General features: G+C 36.7%; 1 protein-coding gene across 12 annotated transcripts in view; it reads left to right on the top strand.

Annotated features, from left to right (window-relative positions):
- The window catches only part of TRPS1 (transcriptional repressor GATA binding 1), a 269,041-nt gene that overhangs the window by 96,166 nt on the left and 160,323 nt on the right, over positions 1-12,552 (top strand). For 7 of the 12 annotated variants that reach the window (XM_026703574.2, XM_026703578.2, XM_026703579.2 and 4 more), the window contains one exon: positions 6,430-7,559. In XM_026703574.2, coding sequence (XP_026559359.1) covers positions 6,430-7,559 — 1,130 coding nt within the window. The remainder of the gene's footprint in view (positions 1-6,429; positions 7,560-12,552) is intronic. The other 5 variants (XM_087931637.1, XM_087931639.1, XM_087931640.1 and 2 more) reach the window with 1 other exon arrangement.

Genomic DNA, 12,552 nt, shown 5'->3' with positions numbered 1-12,552 from the left:
CATGTGATCATTTCAGATACCTTAGAAGATATTTATAAGAACATCTAATGCTATAATATACTACGTTAGATCAACATTCTGATCATTATCAAGTTAGAAGTTCATTAGTGGAATGCCTATATAAATACAGCAAGAAGAAGAAGAAGAATCAGTGAAGTTTTTAACCAAATTGTGTCAACAAATTACAAAAAGGATGCTGAGACTTTGGAAAAAGGGCAAAAAAGGGCAACTAAGATGATTAACAGCCTGGAGACAAAAACATATGAAGAATGGTTGCAAGAATTGGGTGTGGCCAGTCTAGAGAAAAGAAGGACTAAGGGTGACATAATAGCAGCATTCCAGTATTTGAGGGGCTGCCACAAAGAAGTAATACAAATTACAAATAGTAGTAATTACAGCTTAATGTCAAGATATTAACTATAAACCCATTTATCAGTGTTAATCAACACTCAACTGTCTTGAGGACAAAAGCATGAAGTAACATCCAAAAAAGGCTTAAGACACATGTAGTGCCGAAGAACCATTTAGACCTGGGATTTTTTTAGACCTTATGATCTAGGAACACACAAAGGCTTTTCCAAGGTCTTTAACTTGTGACTCCCAAACCATCTCCAAATATATCATTAAATTGTGGCTGCATATTTGTCAAAAATCAGGGATTGTCAAACACTGCAAGAATGGCAAGCTAAAGAAACAAGAACTGCTTAAATTTATGGAAGGCTGTTTGTTGCTAGTAGGGTAATATAATACAATGTTGAAAGCATCTCAAAACAGTTCTTCCATTCAACTTAATACTTACCAAAATTCTGGTAGAGATGCTCTGCATTTCTTTCTTAGGTTTCCCCTATCTCTTCTGGCTTACTATTTCTTTTGTAATGGTCCTTTTTCTTTGACTTCCCCAGAGAGATTCCATCGCAGTGGGGGTGGGGGGAATAAACTATTATAATCCCTAGTAGGATGTTTACACAGTTAAATAAATGAATAAAATCCCTCCAGGAAAAGAAAAGAAATCTTAGCTTTGTCACTTTGCAACATCTAATCCATTGTTGGAGCTTCCCTCTTAATTGTTAGGTGTGGATGCAGTAATTAAAAATGTCACCTATCTTTAATATTGAAACAAGATTAAAGCCCTCCCACACTTATTGTATGGTATTGTATTTATAGCAAAATACTATACTATATTATAATTAGGTTGGACAGTGATAGAATTCTGGCTGGCTTTTTTTGCCTTTTGGGAACTGTAGTTCCACCACATCAAGAACCTGCTTATTTTAACCTACCTATTTTCTTTACATTCCAAATAAGTTGTTCCACAACTCCCGTATTTGCTTCCAAGTTCAATTCAGGATGCTTATTTTGACATTTAAAGCCTTACATGGCATTGGGGCCAAGTTATTTCAGAGATAGCCTCCTTTCCATTACAACTATCTGTCCCGTCAGGAAGGCAAGTTGCAGGTTCCTTCTGCAAGGTAGCTTCATCTGATGGGACCTGGGAGATGAGAGGATTTTGCTGTGGCATCTGTCCTCTGGACCATCATCTCTTCCAAAGTGAAATCTGCCCCAATCCTTGTGAGTTTCCAGAAAAACCTTTAAAATTTGCCCCCCGCAACAAACCTGGAGAATGCTTTTTATTGTTTTTAATTGGTTTTATGGAATCTTTTAGTTGCTGGTTTTATGCTATCCAGAGTCAGTGTGTGTGAGATGGGCAGCCATATAAATTTGATAAAATAAATAAAAATATTCTCTGACCATTCCCCATTGGATGGAAACATTTTTTAGGATGCCAAGCTGGCTATCAATTTCATTCCCAATATGTTTCAGTTCCGTTTAAGTGTCTGTACCTGATACTGGCTGATAGACAGAAAGGAATTGTAATTTGCTGCTCCCCTGGAAGCTAATGCCTATGAACAGGGATTGGTAGTGGAAAACTAAGAGGATTTAGCAAATTAGCTGCAATTTACTGAATCATAGGTCTATAGAAGTATGTTGCACTGAATGTTAGTTTTCCTTTTATATTTATATAAGGATATTTTTACATGACACACTTTATTTTTCAAATGATCAAAGACTTTCAAAATAAACTAGCTAACATATGCCCCAAATCATTTGAAGAAAAATGCAGAACTCATAATGATGTCGACTGTGATTTGGCTGATGGCTTAGAGTAGTGGCCCCCAATTTCTGGGCACCAGGGACCAGTTCCGTGGAGAGAGGTTGTTCCTTGGAAGAGAGGGGAGACAGTTTCTTATACTGCCTTCATCTAGAGGATGGGAGTTCCCTTGATTGTGCTGTCTGGTTGCTGGGTCTGTTTGGGGACCCCTGGCATGGCTATCTCAGAAATTCTGGGAGTTGAAGTCCACAAGCCGTAGTTCCCCAGCACTGATCTAGAAGACTCAGCTGCTGCTATTACCGCTTGGGCAAGATTTTGCATGAATGATCTTCAACAAATTTTAAAGTACGTCCAATTATTACAGTATTTTGTTCCAGTTTACACCTCTGATGTTCTGGGAATTCAGATAGTGTCCTTATAGCCTTCAAAAATAGTTTCCCAGAATTCCTGAAGAGGAAAGCCATAGCATTTCAGATTGGCCAATGTTTATCTTTACACAACTCACATTTCTTTCTTCTCTGTCATGAGATGCTAGAAAAAGGCCACACTAACTTAAACACAGAAGTCTAGCCAGCTGGTTTTCTTCATTCATCAGAATGCCCACATTTCCATAAAAGATGCCAGCTCTCCTGTTGATACCAGTATCATCCTGGTATTTATGTATCCTTCTTCCATGTCTTTTCCTGGCACGTGACATATGATTTTTCCTCAAAGGTTTGCCTAACATCACTCAAATGCTTCTTCCTTCCTAGTAGGTGGTCCTTTTATATTGTCATTTTCAACAAGCTAATTCTTTTATGCTCTCAACTACATTTCCCCCCTTGTTTCATTTGCTTATTCAGCCAGCTTCCAAAAGGATTTTATTGTACTTATACTACATAAATAGATGACTTGGAGGACAGAATGGACTGGAAAAATGCAAGTTTTTAGTGCATTCTTGTTTGAATAGAAGATAATACCTGTAGTTCAGAGTTGAACTGTGGACTTTTTGGTGTTCCCTGAGCTTGGTAGTTGGCTTGCAGAGATGTTTCATTTCCCAAATAGGTAACAATATCAGTGTGAATGAGTGTGGTGTTTGTTATCTGTTTATATTCAGTAGCTTGTTTTTTTAGGGAAGTCCATAAACTCAATGTTTCATTCATGTTTATAGGCAATAATGAAAGAGACCCGTGGACGGGTAGAAAGGGCATTTATTTGGGTAGAAAGGACCTAGATGAAGCAGAAAAAATCTTAATAGTTTTGTTTGGTCAGCAAATATCTCAGGGCACTGAGGTTGATGAAACCAACATGAATGTCTTTTATAATGTGCTACATTAACTAATACTAATTTCCTAAATCATGCATACTGAGACGGATTAGTCATCTGAAATTATTCCAAATCAACATTTATAGTAATATTTTATGTGAAGAATTTTTCATTGTAAGTTACAGATCTTTTTTTTTTTTTAACCCTACAAAATTCTAGTATAAAGCATTAATTTTCCTCAACCAGAGATGCCAAATTCAATTTCATTGAGGGCTTCATCAGGGTTGTGTTTGACCTTGGGGGGGAGGGTATGTGTGTATGTGGTTAGGGTGGGTGCAGCCAGATTGACATCACTTGTGTCGGGACGCCTGTGGCAGCCCAAGTGTTCTGCCAGTGAAAATGGACTCCTGAGCTCCATTTTCAGCTATGATGGCCTCCTGCAATCCTCTGTCAGTGAAAACAGAGCACAATTCTGTTTTTGCTGGCACAGGCACTGCAGTCTGGCCCTTTGTTTCCAGGGCAGCCCTGTGGGCCAGATCAATGGTGGTATTCAATTTTTTTTCTGTGGGCATGGCTTGGTGGGTGTGGTGTGGCTTGGTGGGTGTGGCTTGGTGGGCATGGCAGGGGAAGGATAGTGTAAAATCCCCATTCCCTCCCCACCCCACTAACCTGCTTTTCAGCTCCTACTCAAAATTTTTGCTACCGGTTCTCCAGAACCTGTCAGAAGTGGCTGAATACCACCTCTGGGCCAGATCTAAGCACCCAGTGGGCCTATCTGGGCCTTGAATTTTATATCCCTGGCCTAGACCATTCCAGTTTTGCATGAGTCCATTGGAGTTTGGTGGCTATAATAAATTTAAGGAATGAATAAAATAAAAGTATAAAAAATAATGTTTATGCAAGGAGAGCAAGGTGGAAAACAATTACATTCATTTTTAGTACATTAATACAGAGTATGAATCTGCTTTACAACTGGCTGGGAACAATGTAAGAGGTCACTCACTGTTTCAGTGCTAGAAAGCATTTGGTGTCAGCATTCAGTTTTTAAGAGAACAAACCTATTAAACTTATTCCATTTCTATACAATATCCATTTTGTTGGATATTATTACATATACTTTTATTAACTTCATAGTGGACAAAAATATCAGTTTATTTGAAATCATGTTTACTTAAAAGAGTGGGCCAAACACAGTTCTTTTTATAATGTAATTTATCATTTTTTTGACTCACTAGATGGGCCAAGTTTAGTTTTGCGGTATAAGTGAAAATGTCATCTTTTCTCTAGCTAAACGGGTAAAAGGTGTTTATGTTATATGCATTTAAAAATGTTTACATTGCATGTTCTTTATGTATTTGAATCATTTCACATGGTTCCATTCCAAAAGGAACAGGGATCATTTGGTTTCTTTGAGGTACAGCTGCTAAAGTAAAGGGCGATTTGCTTAATGCATTACTGGAGAGAAATGCCCAGAAAAACAGTAATTTACTTTGCAGTTCAGGGAATGAAAATCTGTTCTTCTGTTATGGAATGTATTTTTGGATGCAGAGGAAAAATCTAAAGAGGTGCAACTGCTAGATCCCAGCTTCTGGAATCTGTACTTATATTAAGAAGGGAATTAGAATTCCGTATGCATTATGGAATTCATTTTGTCAAATGCATGCACATGCCTTTCTTATGAAGAATTTGAAAGTTCCCTTCACAAACCATGAAGTTAAATATTTGATGATATTGTCACTGTTATAAAATTTGCAGGTTATATCTTTTTTCATTTTCCATTCACACACTCCCATCTTCTTATTTCCACCTGTGTTTTTCACGAATTGCTATTGTTCTTTGGTGAGTATTTTCCTGTTCATCAGAATAGATTTTCTATTTAATAAATGTTAGTGACTGAAACCGAGATGCTCATGTGCAGTAGAGTGGTTCCGATTTTGCAAGAAAAAAGTGGCACTCTTACTGACTTCATCCAAACAAAAAAATCTGTTTGTTACATCATGAGCTCTGTCCTTTGCTTTTTGTGGTCTTTCTATATTTTGCTAAATTGAGGCTTTTAAGAAGCATCTACATTGAGGAAATTAGTGTTTGGAAATGCACTGTGCAGTGTTTCTCTCTTGCTAGGTTAAAATTAGTTTCAACTTGTTGCCCTTAACATAGCACAAACCAAAGTTAACTTTTGCCAAAGTGTCAGTTGTGATTCAAGCCTCTTCTTTTGACTTTTACTTATTTAATGGAATCTCTTGATTTAGATAGGCAAGATACTGTGTTTTCTTAATGGCATTGGGGAAACATTCTTTTTTAGGTCACTTTTGTAGAATTTTCAGTCTAATTGAAGACACAAGGTTCAGCACTGATGATATTTCTTGTTTAGGAAGAAAGAAAAAAAAAGAACTATGATTCTGCCGGGTTCATGTGTAGACTTTTGCCACCTGCAAATGATCTTAAAACTCCTGCTTTTTTTTCTTGACTGGCTAGTTTTTCAGTTACTGTATGTATGTATCTTGTTACAGGATTACAAAAGTTAAAAATAGATATAATTTGCCTGAAAGAAATTCATATAAAAATCAACATAAATTATTGGACTGTCCCAAAATTGGAAAATTATATTTTTCATCAGCACAGCAAAAAGATGGGTAGCTCTATACATTAAGGAAACAATAAATTCCAAATAAATATATGCAAATGAAGAAAGCATTCTCCATTTCTTATATGCTGTTTTGGTTGATCTGAGTTTCCAGAAATTACTATGCATCAATTTCATTGATTCCTCTTCTTTTCCTCCCCCTTCCTCCTCATTAGTTGAAGTACTTGCAGGAAGACAATATTCAGATTTGGGTTTTCCTTAAGAATGACTGGTTCTTCTGCAACTCTATTATTCTCTGCAGAGTTTAATAATTTGCCTCTTAAATGATAAGGATTTATTTGTGGGTAGAAGACAAAAACTGCTGTTGTTCAGTTTCCCAAATTAATATTCCAACTTTTCATTTGATTACTTTGTTTTGTATCCCTATATATAAGGAACAGGAAGTCCTACACTACTTACGGAAATTGTTCTCCTTTTCATGTTCTGCAGGTAACCTTAGGTGGGACCTTTATTGGCATTGGACGCAAAACTCCAGATTGCCAAGGGAACACCAAATATTTCCGCTGCAAGTTCTGCAATTTCACCTACATGGGCAATTCTTCAACGGAATTGGAACACCACTTCTTGCAGACCCATCCGAACAAGATCAAAGCCTCCCTTCCTGTCTCCGAAGGCAGCAAAGCCACAGACAGAAACTCGAACAAGTCCAGTCCTACTGTTCGATCGAGTGAGATGGGAGATTTGGCGAAATGGCAGGACAAGATCACCATCAGATGTGGAGATGACACTCCAGTTGGCTACTCGGTGCCCATCAAGCCTCTTGAATCCTCAAGACAAAACGGTACGGATGCCTCCAGTTACTACTGGTGCAAATTCTGCAGCTTTAGTTGTGAATCCTCCAGCTCTCTCAAACTGTTAGAACATTACAGCAAGCACCATGGGGGGAGCCAGGCAGGGGGCCCTCACCCAGATCGGAATGACAAGCTCTCGAGGGGGTCAGTCATTAATCACAATGACGTAACCAAAAATGCAGACGGAGAGTTAGCAACAAAGAGCGAGAAGGGCTCTAGCGTGGCCAAAAAGAAAGACTTTTCCAGCTCAGGAGTGGAGGACCACGTGGTGACGAGCTACAATTGTCAGTTTTGTGATTTTAGGTACTCAAAGAGCCATGGCCCAAATGTAATAGTGGTGGGGCCTCTTCTTCGTCATTATCAGCAGCTACACAACATTCATAAATGTACTATTAAGCACTGTCAGTTTTGTCCCCGAGGCCTCTGTAGTCCAGAAAAGCACCTTGGAGAAATTACTTATCCTTTTGCTTGCAGGAAAAGTAATTGTTCCCATTGTGCTCTCTTGCTCTTGCACTTGTCCCCTGGGATGCCAGGAGGCACCAGAGTCAAGCATCAGTGTCACCAGTGCTCTTTCTCCACCCCTGATGTAGACGTTCTCCTGCTTCACTATGAAACCACACACGAAGCCCAGGTGTCTGAAGTCAAGCAAGAAGCAAATGCCCTGCAAGGGGGGGATGGACCACTGACTGTCAAAGAAAGCAAAGAACACTCGTGTACCAAATGTGACTTTGTCACTCAGGTAGAGGAGGAGATTTCTCGACATTACAGGTAAAAGTCTGTGTGTGGGCATGTTTGTGTGTGAGAGCACATGTGCATTTCTTAACATCTTCCACATTCATGTGGTGAGTCTGGCCTAGAGTGTGGAAACTTTAGATGTTTGCCCCGTCACCCATCCCCTTTATATATAATTGAGAGATGATAAATTAGGCATAGTCCAAATAAAGGTCATGCTATGGAGCAATTGGGGTGATGCAGCTCCAATCCAAGGATGCCCAATTGGGGTATTATCTGATTCAAAAGGTTATTCATATTGCTATCTATATCTAGATTTTATTTATTTATTTCATTCTGAACTTTTTCTATCTGTAAGGCAAGAGGCTTTGCGATACACTTTACTTTCACAAAAGGAGACAATGTAGTTATTTAAAACACCAAAGTAACAATAAGCTCTCTGGTGTGTATCTCATAAAATACAATTGGAGGCCTTAGGGCAGACTTGTGTAAATAAATTGGTCTTGTGGACTTTCTGAAAAGCTTGACAAAGGGGCATAATGAGTCACAGATTCAGTTCCTTATAGACATGAATCCTTGCATTACAGATTTGATCCCATATCTTTTCATCCTTTAGCTAACTAACATATATACATCTTGGAAATAAACATGCAGAAATGGAACTAAATGACAGTAACTTCATTTTTGTAAAAAAGTAAGCCAAAATTAGAGAATTAACCAGGAACCATAAACTGCAAAGCAGTCCCTAGTTGGTCAGCCACTTGAGATGAGATGCTACCCTATTTCCCCGAAAATACAACCTACCCTGAAAGTAAATCCTAGCTTGATTTTAAACGTGCACCCAATATAAGCCCTACGGCCAAAATAAGCCCTAATTAAGACCCCGGCCACTCCAGAGTGCATGGGTAAAAATTAAGCTAGGGTGATGATGGGGGGATACAGCTGACCTACTATTTACCTTGTAGCCTGGCCCATTTCTTCTGGCAAGGATGGCAAGGCTTTCCTGAAGGCCTCTGTAGCTAATAACAAAGCTCTGGATCGATCTGGAACTCTGTTAGCTGCAGAGACCTTCAGGAAACCCTTGCCAGCTGCAGAAGAAGTTCCTGAAGGCCTCTGACAGCAAAAAGGAGGACAGGGATTACATGCGCAAGTGAGGTTACTCAGTAGAGGACATCCCCAAAAATAAGACCTGGTGCTTTTTTTGGTGAGAAAAAAATAAGACATGGTCTTATTTTCAGGGAAACACAGTATCTAAAAGAGTCAATACAAACCTCTGAACTACTATACAAATTACTATATCACATGTAAATAAATTAATATGCTATCAGATACTCCATTTTCTAGTTTGGTTATTGTTGGATTGGAAGAAGAACAGGCATTTTTACCCAAGCAGAGAAACTTGGAAATCATACAACTGGAATGCAAATATCAAGTTTAATGCCTTGAGAACATATTTAACGTACACCAAGAAATGAAACAATTGATATAGTCAGCTCAATGTGAAATGATTTGCTTTATTATACAGTTCCCCCTTTTTTAATTCAAATAGCCCACTAGGAGGTAAAAATTAGTATTTAAATATAGTAAGCTTAAAAGATGAATGATAGCTTTTAGGCAGGGTTAAAATATATTTTAATAAGGCCAGCTTAGGAAAACATTGGAAAATTAGAATACAAAGCATTTCTTCCATTTAAATGAAGGTTCTAATATTTAAGTGTTATTTTTAATTTTTGTTATATCTTGGGTGATTGTGAATTGTGGTTGAAAATGTTCCTTTGATATTTTTATTCTGTATATCTCTCTGTGTGTGTTTAAATTAAAATATAGCTTCAGAGGAAATGTTTCTTTTTCTTAATTCCATAAAGCAGAAATTTAAATGGCAATGTTCAATTTAGTTCTTTTAGTTATAAAAAAAAACCCTGATTGTCATATTCTTCCCACTGACGTCAATGGTAGATAATGCTGTTGAGAGGGGAAAAAACATACCACTTGTTTAGGTGTCTAAATATGTTTTGGAAAGCTAAAATTGGGCTTTTGAGTTAAAAAAAAAATTGGCTAGATTTCTATCAACTTTCTGGCACAACAAACCAGTATTTATGCACACACTTTCCCTGTCTTCTCATATGCTTACATATATTTTACTAAAAAAGCATCTGAAAACTTTTTTTGAAAGCAGCTACTCTGTAAGATTTACATGGCTACTCTTCTCATTGTTTCTCTTTATTTGTAGCTAAGCTTGCTTACTTTCATTTTAGGATAAAATAGGGAACAAAATTATTTTAAGATAGATTAAATATGATAAAAACAGTTAACTGACTCATTTATTGAGCCAAATAATTTTTGTCTGTGTTTCTGGAAATTTTTGTGGGGTTTTAAAAACCCCCCAAATTCAAATCTTTTTAGATTGCAAATAATAAAATCATAGCAAACTGAAAATTAATTGACTTGTGCAACAAAGAACAGAGAATTTTGTGAGTGTCTTCTCATACTTATGTTTTACTGACTTCAGTGAGATTTTCTCCAGGTAAATGTATTTGGTTATGTAGAGAAACATTGGCTTTTCAAAAATTTTTAGATTATCCTTTCCCTTATCTTAAAGTTTTGATGGGAATTAAAAGTTAACATTACCTGCAGAACTACAGCTTAAATATAAATGTTGAAGCTTGAAGCTGGAATCTTAGGTTTAAGGTAAGACTTGATTAATACAGCTGGACCAAGATAAGATAGCAATAGCAATAGCACTTAGACTTACATATCGCTTCACAGTGCTAAGCACAGATGCTTAGTGGTATCTTGTAATAGATTAATTAGGCAGGAAATACTTAGTATTCATGAATATCTGGCAAATCAGAGCATATGACATCAATAAACCAGCAATGAAAACTGCAAGTGACATACATATTTCTGTTTTTACTTACATATATGATTTGTATACGGTAGCACAGTGGTTAGAGTGCAGTACTGCAGGCTATTGCTGCTGCCTGCCGGTTGCCTTCAATTTGGCAGTTCAAATCTCACCAGCTCAAGGTTGACTCAGCCTCCCATCCTTCTGAGGTGGGTAAAATGAGGACCCAAATTGTTAGGGACAATATGTTGATTCTGCACTGTGAAGTGGTATAGAAGTCTTAAGTGTAATTGGTATTTATATAGTTGCCATGTCATACACGTAGGTGACTCTGGGCAGTGTACACAATAACTGATGTCCAAGGATAAAACACTACCTCACTCACCACCACCAAAAGAAACAAAAAAAACAAAACAAAAATAGCAGCATAATGTATAGGAGAAAATAGCCACTATATGCAAAATCTGTTGCATTGAAGTTTTGCTGACATTCATGCTTCACTGATTGTAGAATGCATTGTTTTACCTAGGCATCTATGAATGTGCCTAAATACTGAATTGGGAATAGTGTTTAAGTCCTTGTGCCTTCAGAAAGTATTCTCAATATTGTTCTATTTCACCTTGACAGTTGTTTCTCTGACTTTTGGCAGATTAGTATAAATCTGATATTTCTGCTGCTGATCAAGAAAGAGCTATCACTTTGCATCTACCTTCCCTTTCCCTTTCTATACTAATTTCCTTTCCTTTTCTTTTTGAGAATTCTGATATATGTGGCTCTTTATGACTGGTACTAAAGATCCCACAGCAGTAACTAAATAGCTGTTTATGGTCCAAATTTAAAAACTCCTAAAAAGTTTGATTGGATTTTGTATAGCATCAATGTCACAACTAGGATGAACATAAAGCTGCATATAATTGAGATGAATGAAGAAAGTACGGAGATATTAAACAAATTGAAAATGTGATTAAGACTATGCTGTCAATAGATGTGGTTCTGATTAAAATTTAGTTTAAATCCTGATTATTTTTAGTTTTTAATCTTTGCAGAATCCCGTAAACATAACAAAGCAAAAATAAAGTATTAATTAATATCAGTGGCACACTACTTTATCTGTACTGAAGCATTTTTTAAAAAAAAAAATCAGTGTGGTTTACCATTTTTTTTAAAAAAAAATTCTACTTTTGAATACTCAATTGAGGTTATGTAGATTGTCCTTCAATTATTTTGAGAACTTTAAGTGTTCAATTAAAAAAGCTATAATTATAACATAAAAGTAAACATACTAATATTTCTTGTTTTTTTGTTGCTTAGTTCTTTGCTTCCCTATCTCTTGCTTCCCATACTTGCCATGTAAGCATTCTGTTCTCTATTATACATATAAAGCCAGGAATTCCAATGGTGTGTCTAAATATTGAAGATATTTATATTTTATTTATTATTAAACTTCTGTGCTTCCCATCTTGCCAAATGACTCAGTGAATCCAACATGAACTTCTTTGAGAATGAATTGGCACAAGCTTCAAAGCTTTATTTTGCAGGTCAGATTTCCCCGTCTGCCAAAATGGTCGTACCATAGTCCACTGAGTGTGATTAAGTTGGAGTATAAGTATACCAACTGTATTGATAAGTACTCACCATTTTATCTTCTAATGACCAAAAAGGTCTTTCAAGATTATTCTAATTAACTCCTTGATTATCTCCATTCACTATGTAGGTTGTCTTTTTAGTTTCTCTTGGTTGTTGATAGCATATTTTTTAATCTATTGTCTCTTACATGACATGATATAACCAAAGTATCTGAGCCATTACTTGCTAATTATTGCTTTAAGGGAATAGTCAAATCATTATTTGGTCCAAGATTAAATGATTCAGTGTTCTTGCAGTCTACATTTCTATTGTCTTTCCCTTGCTGTTTTTTCAGACCTAAGATTTAATTGCCATACATTGCCACCTTGTTGCTACAGCTGCTTTGCTCTTTATTTTAATAGAAGTGCCCTTATCCATCGTGATCCTGTCTAATTTTGTAATTGTCTTTCTCCCAAGAATTCATCTTTTCTTCAGTTCGCCAGCACATTGTCCATCTCAAAGAATCAAAATTATCCTCTACCTTCACTAAACATCAACTAAACATGTTCACATAAAAATATTACATTTAACTGTTGCAATTATTAAGAATAATTCAAA

The sequence above is a fragment of the Pseudonaja textilis genome, chromosome 3 (genome assembly GCF_049901715.1).
Source record: "Pseudonaja textilis isolate UNSWEBS1 chromosome 3, rPseTex1.2, whole genome shotgun sequence".
Lineage (NCBI taxonomy): Eukaryota > Metazoa > Chordata > Lepidosauria > Squamata > Elapidae > Pseudonaja > Pseudonaja textilis.
The sequence above is the reverse complement of the archived record's forward strand: the minus strand, read 5'-3'. Positions and strand labels throughout refer to the sequence as shown.